The sequence below is a fragment of the Eucalyptus grandis genome, chromosome 10 (genome assembly GCF_016545825.1).
Source record: "Eucalyptus grandis isolate ANBG69807.140 chromosome 10, ASM1654582v1, whole genome shotgun sequence".
Lineage (NCBI taxonomy): Eukaryota > Viridiplantae > Streptophyta > Magnoliopsida > Myrtales > Myrtaceae > Eucalyptus > Eucalyptus grandis.
In genome coordinates, this window is record NC_052621.1 from 35,144,316 (window position 1) to 35,160,978 (window position 16,663).

Sequence of the window (16,663 nt, forward strand, 5' to 3'; positions counted from 1 at the left end):
GCTTTCGGTTTGGGAATTTCCTGCAATTTCCAGAATTTTTTAATATTCTCGGGAATATATGGGTATATAAACGGTAAAAAATTAGGCGATATTCATATTTGTAACTGAAAGCATGACTTGCGTAATCGAGAAATAAGACGTGAATTAATTTACGAAAAAAGGGAGAGTCAAGAAAAAGACAGAAGAAAGCAAGGCCGACCAAGAAATTACTTAAGCGAAATTACAGCTTGTGTACCCACCAATGAATATGCTAAATAAAGGGTCAAATTACCAATTCAGAAGAGAAGTCGCTAAGCTTTTTCTTCCTTCGTGCTCTCCCTCGATGACAACTGTAATCCCAACGCGTTCGAGTCGGAAGCTAAGAAATTGAAGGCTTATAGGCTACTCAATAAGTCAATATATAAGCCAAAAAGGGCAAAGAGCAAAGGGCGCTTTGCTCAAGCGAGTGGATCAAGAACGAATTTAGGCTTGGCCGCCAAGATTAGAATAGGACCCCGAGCTTCTCTTTTTCCAACCTTTGATTGCGGTCAGAAGTCAAAGGGCTTGTCTACCCAAATTTGGCACTCGAGCATTCCATCTGTCGAAGTCCCCATATCCTAACTAAAAGCTATTGATTATCGACCCGTTTCCGGCAACCGAGCAATGACCTTGAAGAGAGAGACCCCACGCCCAACTTCTCTTTTACGGCAAGACGAGCGCGCATCTTCGGACGAAACGTGCGCAAGTGTCCTGGAAACTTTACACTTTTTGCTTTAAAATGGGAGTAATGATGTGGAATCCATCGAGTTGGGACCATCCACAGAAATAAATATTTAAATTCTCTCATACATAGTTGAAACATACAAGAGAAGAGTTGATCTGCCATGCGAATCTACTTGGAATTCGTCAATTACGTCTCATGCCTAATGAACAAGTGGCCTCGTACGTAGTGAGGATTTAGTTCATTGGATATGTGATGGCAAATTGTTAATGTGATTGGTTAAGTGATGAAATGGGCGATCCGTCTTTCATAACGACCACAAAAATCTATTTTTGAATTAGGGAACGGGTCATACTGCATTATCTAGCTGTTCACATACAAAGAGATCTTTTAACTGTCAAACTATTCATGAAAGCTGTTGGGAGAGCTGATTTCGGACCTTTAAATCGTGAGTAGCGGATGTGAAACTCTCGCACGATGTCTAAGAACGAATTGTCGTCTCGTCGTCTCTTTCCACCGTCTTCGTCAACTTTTTCTCGAGGATGAATACGAGAGAGAGAGAGAGAGAAGGGGGATGCTAACGCAACCAAGGCGCAGCTGGGGAATGAAGATTTTGGGGGCGACGGGGAGCACATGTCCCCAAGTCCACCAAATTCCCGAGCGGGACCCCCAGCTGTTTCTCTAGACCCGAAACAGCTGGTGATAATAAAACACGTGTGAAGCCGACGAGCGACCATCCATCGGCACGAAGCGGAACGAGGCCCCCGTTTTCTGCCCTTTGCATGGGCCCGCCCTGTGGTGGTGGGACGATCCCACCCTCCTCACTAACGGCACCGCCAGGCGCCAGACGCTCGTCCTCCACGTCGCCCCCGCCCCCGCGTCGCACGTTTCGGAATTCGTGTCGGCCCGGCGGCCGAAACGCGAGTAACGATGCACGGGCGGGGACGCTCGGGACTTCCGAGCGGCGACGGCCACCGCACGCCCCTAATCTCGGATTAAGCCCTCGAGCTTTTTGCCTTCGGTCTTGGATTGGATTGGATCTCTCTTGTCAATGGATGCGATTCTGCAATTCGTGTGTCGTGGACCTTGTTTACGCCCAATAATTAGCCAAAGTCTTTGTGATTTGAATAAGCAGATAACTCGAGATTCGAGATCGGGCATGTTACAGTTGTCAATGACCTACTGACTACGGAAATTTTTTACTGACGTGAAGTAATAAATTGGAAGATAGAGATCAAGCGAAATGATGTTCAAATAGTGGAACAGATGAGCACGGGGTTCAAGTATGGTGGCAGTGAAGTTTGCGACTCTTTATGGATAAAGTAGGGGAAAAGACAGCACGACGATTGTGGCCGTTCGAAAGCAAGATCGATGTGCGATTATAGAGAAATAACCATCTAGGGATTAGATGGCGCAACAGCATGAAGGTGTGGGGTCGGAAATCATGGAGATATGAAAGTATGGTTAAAACCACTGAAGAACTGTTGTGTATAATTATGTTGTTAATACTATAAGTACTAGAGTTGAAGAACTCCCCTAGAAAACAACAAGAATACGGGATGATTATCTTTCAATTCATGCACTATAATCATAGTTTCTAGATGTTTTGTTGCCAATTAAGTTTCGGAGTATGTATTAGTTGTAACTTTCAAATTTTCGTTATAGATTAAATTCTAATATTAGTATTTACGTTAGTGTCACTTTGTCATTGATTAGATTACAACAAAATATGTTATATCATCGTATTTCAACATTGATCAATTTCTGTCGATGTAAATTTGTTCTTTGTGCTCTATTGATAAGACTTTTGTTCGAAATCGCCGCAAAATCCATCTCCAATGAATTTTGATGAAAAATAATATTTCATTACCGGACACTGGACAAGGTGGGATGCCTCCGTGGCTTGAGAGACCAGTCGATTAAGGATTGATGTCGGACGTACTATAAGGACTGTCTCCCGCAGCTTCCAATGTCGTGGCATTAGAACATGTATTGCCAATTTACCATAAATAGCGGATCCATCACCGCAATCCAGCTGCTATTTCAGCTCCCAATAGAGCAAACAGGGCCCCCATTAAGAAAAGGGAAAGGGAAAGAAAAGACAACACCCATGTATTGATTACGAAGAAAGCAGAGCTGGTGGAATATCCTATCATTTCATAATTATCAGACGAAAATAGGATTATTGTATTACTTGTTATTATTGATGGGCATTTATATTCGAGTAATTTGTTCAGAAAAATGGGGTAATATACCACCATAGGAAAAAGAAAGAAAGATTAAAATAATATCTTTGACAATTTTCGGTGATACTACCTATGCTTTAAATCTTCAGCATAAGACCACATACCATGATATAAATGAAGCATCGTTGACTAGATAGGTTATTTCAAAGGATGCTTTTCATATTATATAAAATGGGTCCATGATTCTTTTTTTTTTCTTTTTTTTTTTGCTTTTGACCCAGTCAATAAAAAAAATAAAGCCGAATTATTTACGACTATCATCGTATATATTATATTTTGCTTCGTATGTATAGTTCACATTTAACTGGTATATGGGCACGTGTGAATCTTGGATGTATGTATGTATATATAGATATTTACCTTATAAGTTTTCATAAAAATGGACCCAATCATCATAAGTTCTTGCAAAGGAGAATTTCGTAGGAGATAGAGGAAAAATATTGATGGTCCAAACGAATTCCTTTACAAAAATAATATGGATTAACTAGAAATTGAAATTTTAGCCTGTGGATAATGATTTTACAACATATTAATTGTCATCCAAATTGCCAAATTTCAAGATGGAAATTCTTTTTCTCGATTACAAAAAGGGTAAGGAGTGGTGACCTTAACTTTTATAGGTGTCCTTCTTGCTACAAAATATCGATTCGAGTTATAACTATTCCGCATGACACGCATGGTGAGCTCGTCATTGCAACTCTATCAAGATAACAATAGTAAGAAAATCCCTCCATACAACTGCATACGTCTTGGTTACGCAATGCAGCGAAAGCTATTCAGAGATCCCTTACAACGTGAACTCATGATATTAGGAAAGGCAAGTGATCGATTTTACCACTAAGTCGACCATGTTGATGGTTTCAAGATGGAATGTGTTCCCTGGTATGGGGTGACGCATGTCTGGTCCGTGGGGAAGATTATCTTTGGTGCACTAAGGATTGACTTCGATTTTTTTCGTTCAAAATTAGGTAAGAGGGGGATTGACTTGACTTGGTAGAAAGAGAACCGGAGTTGCCTTGATTATCTGCTAGTGGTACGGGGTATATTCCACTACTACCCAAACCGCCAGCATTTTCGTTTCTTTTTCTCTCTCTTTTCTTTATACAAAAAAAAAAAAAACTTCAAATGGAAATGTCATATTCTATATGAAGAGGCTTTTTGAAGATTTTGCATCAGTTTCTCCGTGAAACTTACACTTTGAGCTTCGATGGTCCAAGAACCGTCAGGTCCATCCCCAAGCTAAGTTAGGAACTAAATTAGACTGTTGACAGAAGCCCAGATCCAGAATAATTCACTTTGGCGTCTAATCATTAAGGCCAAGGCCCATTGTCAACCTCCACATCCACACGTGTCTCCATCCTACAAGTTTAGTGGATCCGAGGGACACGTTCTCGTGGTGAAAAGTGTTAGAAAAGTTATAAATCTTTTATATTTATATTAATTTAATCCTAAATCTTTTATTGATGTCAATTCAATCTTAAACATTTTGACTTTATGTCAATTTAGTCATAAACTTTTTATTGATGTCAATTTAGTTATAAACTTTTGATTTAATGTTAATTTAGTCTTAAACATTTTGATCTAATGCCAATTAAGTCATTCCAGCCAATTTGACAAGTTATTACTACGTGGATGCTGATTAGCTGATGTGGCATGACCAACATTAACATAGATGATTTTTAATAATATTTTCAATTTTTTTGAATCATTTATTAATTAATTAATTTCATTTCTTTTTCATTTTCCTTTTTTTTTTCCTCCCTCTCCTCCTTTCTCTAGCCGGTCGCCCAATTGATGATCGGCTAGATTTGAGGGTGGGTGAGGTTAACCTCGACCTCGCTAGCCTCTGGCAAGCTTTGTCGACCAATAACACCAGTGGCTACGAAGGCGACCTCCTCCTAAATTTCTTTTGTTTCGAGATTACAATTCCTCCCTTGCTCTATATTTTGTCTCACTTGCTCAATAAGACCCTCTCCTTCATGTCTCGTATTCATCGCGCCCTCGCTTTCTTCTATTAGTCTATAGGAAAAACTATCAAAAAAGTCTTGAACATATTATAATTATGCTAAATTAGTCATAAAATTTTTCTTTTTTACTAATTGAGTCGTTAATCTTTTACATTTTTGCTAATTCAATTCATCTAGTCGGCAATCAGCGACATAGACACTTATCGTCCTACATGGCATGGCATGATTGGCCTTGATGTAGATATTTTTAAATAACAGCTTACTATTTTTTTTTAGTTTTTGTAATTCTTTTGCTTTCTTCTTTTCTATTTTATTTTCCTTCTCTTTAATTTTTTTCGACCAAAAATAAAAAAAGTAATCGAACATGGAAATTGTTGCATCTTGTTCGATTCACTACTCTACACTGGACGACAAATCCTTCTCCAAGTTTGATGTCTATACATTATAAAAATCATGATCATTTACTTCTTTTGCATGAAGTTGACAAGTCCCCTATGTTTTAAGGAACATAATCATCATATCAATAAAAAAAATAGTACGAACACCTTTATTTAAAAATACTTAGCAATATGAAATTCAAAATTCTTCTAAAACATTCATCCACCGAAAAAGTAAATACATCTAAACGTAATCCCAAATTCAAGAAGACCCATCATCTATATATACAAACTCCATCACTTTTTACTAGACTTGTCAAATGGGTGGGTCGGGTCAAGTCGGATTTGGGTCGAGTCATAAATAGTCCAACCAAAATCGATCAATTTAACTCGTTCACGACTCATTTATCGTAGCGCAAAATTTTGACCCATATTGACTTGATCCATACTCAACTCATCCCGACCCATTTAGCTAAACATGAGAAATCTTATTTCTTATGATTTTTTTTAAAATGATATTACTAAAACACTTTAATGCAATACAATTTTAATGGACATTTATATATATATATATATATATATATATATATATTAAAATAAGCCTTCATTTTTTTCTTAAATATTTTCCAAGAAGTATTTTTCAAGAAAATTACAATATTTTTGGTTTTTGCTTGAAATTTTGAAATAAATTAGGGAATATTTTGTCGTTTGGTATAAAAATAAGATTAAATTTTCCTCCTTGACTATTTTTTATATTTTTAAAATATAATTTTAATTTTATTATTTTTTTGGGTTGGCAACCGACCACAGGCGAGCTTGAGCTCGCTCGATGCTAGCGAGGTTAGGCCTCGCTAGATTAGCGAGCTTGAGTTTGCCCAACGGATTGGCGAGACTCAAGTTTTACCAGACGTCGATGAGGCCTCTGTCTCACTAGTTGTTGGCAACCTTGAGCTCACTTGAGGCGGATGAGCTTGAGCCTTGCTTAGCCAATTGCTGTCATCCCTGTGCTGCCCATTGGTTAAGAAAGGAGGAATAATAAAAAAAAAAAAAAAAGAAAAGAAAAGAAAGAATAAATGTAAAAATTATTTTAATTTAATTTTTATAAAAAAATATTATTTAAAGTTAAAGAGGGAAAGAAAGAATGTGGGGCTTGGGTGAGAAATGAGTTTTAAGTCCAATCCATTTAAAAAATTAATTTAATTAACTTTTTAAAGGTATAAGTGATTTGTATATGATTTATTTATGATTTAAATGGGTTATAAATGAATATATGATTAAATTTTGACGCCTCTATTTTTTACTAATCATGATTTACTTTTCCTGACATGAACACAGACGCGGATGGGTGGTCCCGCGGTCAATGAAGCGACTTGTAGGATGGAAGTTCCAGAATTGGCCGTGCCCCGGACACAACCCTTTAGCTAGGATTGGCAAAGTTTGGACATGACTTTGGCGTGGGTCAGAGAGAGAGAGGGTCGTGTGATTTTCGTATGTACGGGCCTGCCATGTCCTCGCGATTTCTTCATTTGAAATTAAATATATTCCCCACTTTTTTTTTTTTTCCTTTTTTTTTTAAGAAGTTTTTCATGGAAAGTTGCAGAGGTGAGCCATCTGTTGCAAGACACCAGTGGAGGACTGAGCAGAAGCAAAAAATGAGCACCGAGCCCTCGCTCAACCCCTGCATCCTCGAGGTCGTGCGCTGCTCCGATGTCGTCGCCTCCCAAACCCTCGCCGAATCCGACGAAAGCAACGCTCGCTGGCCACAGACGAGCGCCACGACACCATCTCCGGCAATTAGTATTCTCGCAGCTTCTTAACCCCGGCAACCGGTTTTCGACAGAGTGCTCTCACCGCTCGTTCATAGATGGTGCCATGGCACTGGCGGTGAACAAGCGGTGAGAGGCCTCTTTGAAAACTGTAGTCGTGGCATTTTTTTATTTTATTTTCTTGCGTTAAGATAAGCTAAATGTTTAATTCTAAGCGTGAATGATAAAGTGGCGACTCTTCTCGAAGATCATGATGCGATTGTTTAGCTTTTGGAAAACAACCCTGTTGTTGTTTGTCGTACGGGATAAAACAAGGGTCGGTACGCATGCTTTATCATGATTCCATTTTGGATTGTGATAGTTTTTATCTGCTCGTTTTGGTTGTATTTGGTGAGTTTATCGATCTGAGTTGATTTTTTTTTTTATATATATGCTCTCTGATTTTTATTTTTATTTTGTAACCAGACTCCTCTGGAAAATCTAGAATTTGTCTTGAGAGAAGATGTGCAGAAGGTGCCTTTTCTAATTTAGGTATGACTGTTCTTTAAATTGCTCTTCCTGGAAAGCTGAAGAGTCAATGGATGAACTTCATTTCGATGATTAGAACATTGTCCCATATTGCTGGAAAATACTGAATAAAACCAGGAATAATGCTTTCCGGGAAATGCAATTTAAAGAGCAGGTATATCTATTAAGAAATCACCTATTGGAGCTTCCCGGTGCTCTTGTGGCTTGAGAACGTTGTCCCATATCAGCAGGAAAATACTGAATGGAACCAGGTTTACCTACCTTGTATTATATGGAAGCATGTTTGGATCCTGAGTGCGGTTTGTTGCTGTTTTTGGACAAGATTTTTAAATGCTCCAGTAAGCGTCCCTTTCCTTAACATAAATCCCATGCTTGACTACTGTTGGTGACAAAACTTTGGTCCTCATAAGCAGAAGTTTTGGAATATATTTGGAAATGTTGCTCATTATTGACAGCTATTTCTGATTTTGTTGGGACTTATCATTGCTCAATCATCCTTATTGAGTTTGGTGGTTATCGCCGCTCTGTTGTTCCCATTCTTAATCAATTATAATTTGAGACGTGTTATGTGTCCATCTCATCTTCTTATGCTCTTTTGTGGAATTTGGAGCATTGTTTGCAAAATAGGTTATACCTATTGTTTTCTGCTAATATTTTGCCATATGGTTGAATTTCCTTGGACGAACAAGTGGCCAAGCCTTAGACTGCAGTTCTACTGTACCTGGTGGGCTCACAGGAGGATGAATGCTAGTGTTTCCTGCTTCAGGGTTTTCGTTTAGTGCTCAACAAATGTGGAAGTTCATTAAGGAGGATAAGGACCTTGATGTGCCTGCAATGTGCATTACAATGAGAATGCTTGTATGCGTCATGCTATCACCGTAAGAAGTGAAGAAATTGTCCACATAAAATATTCCAGTTTCACTAAAAATGAGGTATCGATCTGATTCTTGCTGGACATTAAACTTGCTTGTCTGTTTTGCTATTTTGAAATGCAAGCAGATGCATTTTATCTTACACATATTAAGATCGGAACAACTCTTCTGAACATGTTAGGATTGGTGTTTGAAGAGGCTGTGCAGTCGGACCAGTTCCTAGTTTTGGAAGGAAATTTAGTTCAATTAGGTTTGTTAATCATGGTAAGATGAGTAATTTTATCTGAATAATTATGGCAGTGCATCAACTTGATTTTATGTTTGTCCAGCGCAATTGGCTTCGCTGTTGAGGTCTAACCAGTGTAGACGACTGATAGTAAGAGAATAATGGCTAGTTACGGTGTAGCAGTTGCCTAGTAGACAACTTAGCTTAATTTGGCCATAGATGTGGACCTTGTTCTGTTTGCGATGTTTCCTTGTTTTATTTTTGAGTGAATATTATGTTCTGTCAGGATTAGAAATTTATAAAGTTTCTTGTGCTACTTATTTGGTATTGAGTCAGGTGGCTGGAGCTTTGGCTGAAGCTTTGTAAAAAATCCAGGAGAGTCAGGGGGAGGATGTCGCTCAAGAAGGGGACGTAGTGAAGAAGAAGAGACCAGAGAAGAATTAAAAATATAAATATAAAATAAAAAAGAAGGCGCAAGAGATTGGCTTTTTTTACCATAAATGAGTTGTTTTTTTTTGGGTCGGAACCATAAATGAGTTGGCTTCTTGTGCTCTTTATGTCTTTCAAGATATTTGGCCTGGCTTTGAATCGACACATGATATGACTCGTTGGAAATCATTTATGATGTCATGAAGGCAAATGCAAATTACTTGTCACAAGTAGAGTTGGGGGAAAATAATTAGAATAAAGGCCATTTTTTTCGGATTAAGTCCAATTGACCTTTCTTTTCATGTAACTCTGTGTGATTGATTTCTGAGAAACAGTAATAATTTTCGGGCGAGTTATGCCACTTGTAATTCAAATCCAAGCCGGTGAATCTCCTTTGTGAAGGGACACGATTGCTTTCTCAATGTATTCTTCTTGCAACGTGGACAGAAGGGAAAAAAGATATAAATGATAATCACATCTAGAAAATGAAACAAAAGCAGATGATGGGGCTTTTCTTCTTTTGAACTCTTTCCCTTTTCTTAATGATAAAAAAAAAAAAAAAAACCTCTTTCCCTTTTCTTAATGATACTATAAAGAAAATATGAAAAATGACTGCTTGTTGGACTAGTCAAACTGATGAATAAACTAGCATGATTAAGGCTAAGCATGGAATAATATTTGCCTAATGCATAAATAATTCTGTACAAGCATTGAAGCATCACAACCCATTTCTTCATTTTGTTCTTTTTTATTTTTTGGCTGTTCTAACCTAGCTCAAGTGTGGAAAATTGATAGAAAAGTCAGCTGTGTCAATGGTTAGAAGACGTTTATGGAAAAAGAGGGTGTGACCATGTGAGCGTGAGGACTTCTACTCAATAATGTCATACTTTGCCCCATAAAATTTCTAGATCTTGATCTGACTAATGTGATAAAGGCGCAAGATGTTCCCGGCATCCGTAGCTTAATTGAATTAATATGCATGTGGGTCATTGTTCCATAAAATGTATTAGGTGATGGTATAGTACTAGATGAACGATAGATCTTGTTGGATATTGCACTTAATGGTGCTGGATGGTTTCATAACCGCAATTGCTAAAAGATGACTCGGTGAATTTACCTTAAGAGCAAGCGGAAGAAGAAGACAAAGAAGTAAAGCAAGAGCACACGAGAAAAAGACATCACGTCGAAGAGCTGAGTTAGCTGACCAATTATGTTCAAAAGTTGAAAAGCAATCTTAGATCCCAGCATTTAATTGGGAAGAATAATTAATCTTTATTTAAGTGGGAAAGTGTATCTGTTATAACTTCCGAAAAGTCATACCTGAAGCAGTAGAAAAGAGGCCAAGTAAATCAGACGTAGCACAGTTAACCTATTTTAATGGTTGAAGACAGCCAATTCGGTATTTGAATCGGTCATTGAGATTTTGACATGCATCTGACTTGAATTATGAGATGAATGGAATACTTTGTGGGCTTAAGATTTGCTTATCTTATTAAAAGGGGAATAAATAAGTAATGTGACGGGTTGAGAAATCAAATATTTGATTTTGATAATTGAGGGACCTAATTGCAGAGACCCGATTACTTAAAGTTACATAAAACATCCAAAATTGAGACAGTCAAAATAGTAGGAATCATGTAATAATTACTGCATGATACTACTACCCCATGACATGGACAGGTCGCCTCTCTCTCTCGTTCGTGTGAAAAACACTGTCCCCGGCAAGAACGTTCTTGGTGAGTCCTTCCAAGCTAGTACTATCTTCTTTCTGCTGGGTCAGCTTCATCACATTTTACTTTAACCACGCATGTGGAAAGAAACCACACGACATCAAGGACCTTCTTTTTTTCTTGAATCTTGCTTAAGTTCGGCTCCTATTATCATCAGTGTCTAGCTTCCAAATCTCTGCAAATTTAACAAAGCTTATTAGTTCGAAATTAAAAGAAGCAGTTGAGCTCTTCTTTTAGCCACCTAAGCACCTCTTCTTTTCTACTAGAAGAATTTCTTATTCTTCTTCTTCATCCATTGCTTCTGTGATATTAAATGTGGGTCTTCTCCTGGATGTGAATTATATCACTTTGAGCAATACCCAATTGCTACCACAATTGATTTCTTGCAGGTTCTTGTGGACAATTCAACAATTGTATTCTTGCAGGTTCTAGAAGACAAAGATCCTGGACTTACAGGTAATCTCTTGATTGAGAGATTGGTGGGAGCTCATGTTCAACTTCTTTCAAAAGAGGAATTTGCCAAACTGGGGAGTGTGGTTTGTACCTGCCTCTAAATTGTCTTTTGCTTGTAATATCTCCTCTTTTTTTAAAGTTAATATTTAATTGTTTAAACGGAAAGCGGCACATCAGAGCATCTCTTGGATATTGCCACACAAGGAAAATATTGCATGGATAACATGCGGATTTGCTAACAAGTTTGATATTTAATTATTTATGTTTGTGGATGGCATTTTTATAATGTTTTGACATTCGAGTGAAACTACAAGAATCTTATGCTAACAAGTTAATAAAACTTGATAGAGTGAACTATGCTCTCGTATGTTCAGAAAAAGTTTGATATTTGCGTTTGCCTCGCTGAATTTTATTTGGGACTCAAACTGAACTCCTAAAAGAAAAGTTGCTTAAGAAAGAAAGTCATTTGTCATTCCTGTTGGCGGATCGAATTTGCCGGGGACATGGTGAGCATAATTATTAGTGGCTGTATGTTTCTTCTTCATTCTATATGGAATTCAAACAGGTGTTCTCTCACGTGATATTTTTGACATCCACTATTATGGCTTCAATCGAAAAAGAAATGGAGCAATTTCAAAAACGAATTGAAGAAGAAAACATTTCTGGCCCGAAGCAACGACAACTCGGAGAAGCCTCGAGGATCTTACATAGTTTTGTCGAATTAACACAGATTACAGTACCTTTAGCTCTCCCAACTTCCCATAAAAAAGAAAAAAACTCCTAAAATCATTGAAACGAGATCCGATTTACTGAATGGTACTACAGCACCATTTATTGCAAATGGACGATTCGGACCCATTTCCAGAAAACCTTTTCCGGGCTTATCCGGAAAAAGAAAAATTGTAAAGGGAGAAGCAGATGTCGGAAAGCATCCTATTACACGGTCAAACGCACGATCATCGTTCAGCCATATTTTTCTGGCAACTCATGGCTAACTTTCACCTAACGTGTCAGCTTTACATACCGCTCTCAGTGCAGAGCACAGCTGGTCGTGAAACGCAATTTGACAGGGTGAATACTTTTTTTTTTTTTTTTTTTCTATTTACCAATTTTCGCGCATGACTTTCACCAAGCAGTCTATGGAAAACAAATTATGTTTACATTTAAATAATAAACAGAAGATGGAGCTGGTGATGGAGATTATAATTTAGGGGTGAGCGCCCGGGAACCGGGAACCGAACCGGGGTTCGGTTCGGTTCCCGGTTCTAAAGGGACCGGTTCCCGGTTCCCTAGGAACCGGAACCGGTTAGGGCTCCAAAAAAAAATCTTCTCTCGTTCTCTGCCTTTGCTCGACGCCACCGCCGCTCGCCCTCGACGCCGCCGCCGAACGCCGCTGGACGCCAGTCGCCCCGCGTCGCCTCGCCCTTTCCCTCGACGCCGTCCCTCGACGCCGTCAGCCGCTCCCTCAACGCCGCTCGCCTCGCCGCTCAGCCGCTCGCTGTCAACGCCGCCGGTGGACGCCGCTCGTCCCCTCGGTGGAGGCCGCTCGCCCAGCTGCCGTCGACGCCGCTCGCCCAGTCACCCCCGACGGCCCTCGCCGAGCCTCTCGCCCAGCCGCTTGCAAGCTTGCAGAGTACCGTCATTTGTGCTCTCCCACAAAGGAATGCACAACAATTACAAAGGTCTGTGATCTTGTATCTGTTGATTGCGTTTCTGAATAAGAGAAATAGATCATCGCAGCCCTGTTAGCAAGGTTAAGTAGTTTGGAGCTCAGAGGTGTCAAGCCTGGACTCATCGTTTTGGCTGCTTGGAATATCGGAAGTGAATGTTTCATGAGAAATCGATACAACTGAAATCGTGCATCAAAATCTGCACTCGTGAGTTTTAAAAGCATATTCGGGTAGCCAGCGTACGGACACTTTTAACAACTATATGCAGGCGTTTTTCTTCTCTGCAGTCAAAGCTGAGACACACTGATGTTATCTTTTGTTAAAATCAAGACATTTCATGTGGAGAATTTAATTTCCCCTTAGATTGGTGTTCGTAAAATTATCGGAATACCTAGGATGGAACAGCTTGACTGAGTTGGAGAAATAGTGGAAATCCTGAGGTACTGGTTAGATAAATAAAAGAACAGCTTGACTGAGTTGCCCAACTACCGGGGTGACCTGCATATGCAAGATATGCGCAATGATCTCAAGCAGGGACATTTTACTTTTAAGCAAACTTGCTATAAGTGTAATTAGTATGTAGAAAACTTCAAACTGTCATCTTGCTGATGTGCAATGCAATTTAGTTGCTGACATGTTTCTCTGAACACAGGAAAGGTGTAACCCAGCAAGCCGACTTAGTCTGGAAAGACCTAGGATTGCTGCCCACTGATTACATGTACAGCATGAGATGTGGTCGAGATGGGAACTTCTCTAAATGTGAATTAGGCGTTTCAGGAACATTCAACTCGGCTTTAACTCTCTTTTATTCACCTCTCTCCGTCAGTCAGACGAAGCTCTCTGTAGATGACTGGTCATTCACTGACCATTCAACACCCACAATGTGGCAGCGCCATTCACCAACGGAGTTTGCCTTCCAAAATTTGGACTTTTCCTTTTCTTGAAAAAAGAACCATTCTATTTGGCCTTGAACTCTTGAGGCTTTTGCTTTATTTATGATCAGCTTGTGCTATTGGGATCAGAATACTGAAATGGTTCGTAGAGTCAAAACCCAAAAGCAATTTACACCAAAATACTTCTGGGGCTGTATTTCCTTCCCTACATTCTCAGTTAATAATTAGTTCTCACATTGAGAAGCTCGGAGGGTTATTGGTTTTGCACCAGCTGATGAAAGTTCCATTCGTCTGTGCAAATACAGTAGAAAGCACAGCCAAACAACTCTATAGGCTCAACACTTTGCTCGCGAAGCTAACTCGCTCAAACCTCTACACAGAATGTCTCCAACTGTTTGTCCAAATCCGTGGGAGTTGTCACTTGAAGCCGGACCCCTACACTCTCTCCAGCACCATCACTGCTTGTGCCAATGCTCGCAACGCAGTGTTTGGCGAGCAGCTTCACGCCCATGCTATTCGGGCCGGCTTCAAAGCTTACCCACATGTCGCCAACACCCTTCTTTTGCTCTATGCAAAAGTGGAAGATGTGGGTTCAGTGAAAAAGTTGTTTGGGGAAATTGAGAACCCAGATGTGTACTCATGGACAACAGTGATGTCGGCTTGTATGAAGCTAGGGGAAGTTGACTATGCCTGTGAGGCGTTTGATGAAATGCCTGACAGGAATGTGGCAGTTTGGAATGCCGTTATTACTGGGTGTGCAGATAATGGGCATGAAGAGATTGCCTTTGCCAAGTTCAGGGAAATGCATGAGCTGGGTGTCAAGCATGATAATTATAGTTTCGCTTGTGTGCTGAGTTTGTGTTCTTTGGAGCTGCTTGAGTTTGGGAGGCAGGTGCATTGTTTAGTTACTAAGACGGGATTTCTGATCAAGCCCTCAGTCGTAAATTCCCTGCTTACAATGTACTTCAACAGTGAATGTGTTGGTGATGCTTACAAAGTCTTTGATGATGCTGAAGTGCGTGATGAAATCACCATTAATGCAATGATAGATGGTCTTGTGGGAATAAGTAGAGACGAGGAGGCTCTTTTGATGTTCAGGGAAATGCAAAGGTCTGGGCTTAGTCCTACTAAGCTCACCTTTGTAAGTCTCATGAGTTCATGTTCATTCGAGAGAAATGCTGCTCAACTACATGTTCAAGCTATCAAAAGAGGTCTTGAATCTTGTACTGCAGTTATTAATGCTGCAATTACCATGTATTCTTGCTGTGGCATATTGGAGGCAGCCAAGACGGTTTTTAATAGATTTGACAAGAAGGATCTTGTGTCTTGGAATGCCATGATCTCCAGCTATGCTCAATTAAATTCGGGTACATCAGTGATTTTGACCTTCCTACAAATGCAAAGGCTTGGTTTCGAACCTGATGAATTTACCTTTGGAAGTTTGTTAACTAGCTCTGAGTCAACAGAAATAGTGGAGATGATTCATGCCCTTTTATACCAAAAGGGGCTCCTCTTGAATATTCAGGTTTCTAATGCATTAACATTGGCATATTCTAAACATGGAAAGATGATGCATGCCCACCAAGTGTTTCGAGACATATCTTTAAAAAATCTGATCTCATGGAATACCCTACTTTCTGGTTTGCTGTCAAATGGTTTTCCAGTACAAGGCTTACGATGCTTAACTGAGATGTTTATTTATGATCTTAAGCCAAATGCATATACTCTCAGTATTGCTCTAGCCATGTGCGCTACCCTCTGTTCCTTGGGACATGCTAAACAGATTCATTGCTACATCATCAGAAATGCATCTCTCTCAGAGGCTTCTTTGAGTAATGGACTGATTACAGTTTATTCAAAATGCGGAGTTCTGGACTCTTGCTTGAGAGTGTTTAATAAGATGCCTGAGAGAGACACGGTATCATGGAATGCCCTTATCTCTGCTTTTGCTCAGCATGGGAAAGGGAAGGAAGCAGTGAATTGTTTTGAGGCCATGCGAAATGAGTCCAAGTGTAAACCAGATCTAGCCACTTTTACAGCATTATTATCTGCTTGCAGTCATTCTGGTCTGGTTAATGATGGTGCTCGCATATTTGACTTAATGTTAAATACGTTTGGCCTTAAACCTCAAGAGGACCAGTTCTCATGTATGCTTGACCTTCTTGGTCGAGCTGGACATCTCGATGAGGCTGAAACAGTAATAAATAGTCGGCACTTTCAAGCAAATTCTGGCTCATTATGGACGTTGTTCAGTGCTTGTGCATCTCATAACAATTTAAGGCTTGGAAGAGTTGTTGCTGAGTTGATTCTAAAAAACGAGCCAGACAATCCATCGGTTTATGTGCTTTTGTCAAATATTTATGCAACTGCAGGTCAATGGGATGAGGCAGCAAATGTGAGGAAGATGTTGAAGAGCTATGGGGTTACAAAGCAACGTGGTTGCAGCTGGATCAGATTTTAATCCATTTGAACAGTAGATATACATTATTCTGGTATTGGAAGCATTAAAGACTTGAAAACGGGACGCTAAGTGAGAGCTGAGCCGTGATAAAGTCTGGTAGGAATTTTCTGCAATTGTATGGTCAAGGCTCTCTGGAACTTCCTGTACTTAGAGTAGGTGCTCCTCCGTCAAGTGGAGTAAAAGTTATACATACTAGCCCATGAGTGTGTACTTTTGAATTTACATGGATACTGTTGAGAGCATGATACTATGCACGAGTGTTCTCCAAATTTTTACTCCGATAAAAGAGGAACGTGGGCTAGTATATACAAACTCCATCAACTAATCATGATTTACTTTTCTTGC

At 39.5% G+C, this 16,663-nt stretch overlaps 1 protein-coding gene across 1 annotated transcript; it reads left to right on the top strand.

Annotated features, from left to right (window-relative positions):
• Window positions 1–12,772: 12,772 nt before the first annotated feature.
• Window positions 12,773–16,374, top strand: LOC104424132 (pentatricopeptide repeat-containing protein At3g49740). The gene is made up of 2 exons (XM_018864463.2): window positions 12,773–12,976; window positions 13,617–16,374. The coding sequence occupies exon 2, from the start codon at window positions 14,132–14,134 to the stop codon at window positions 16,316–16,318; it is 2,187 nt and encodes a 728-aa protein (XP_018720008.2). The 5' UTR covers window positions 12,773–12,976; window positions 13,617–14,131; the 3' UTR covers window positions 16,319–16,374.
• The last annotated feature ends 289 nt before the right edge of the window (window positions 16,375–16,663 follow it).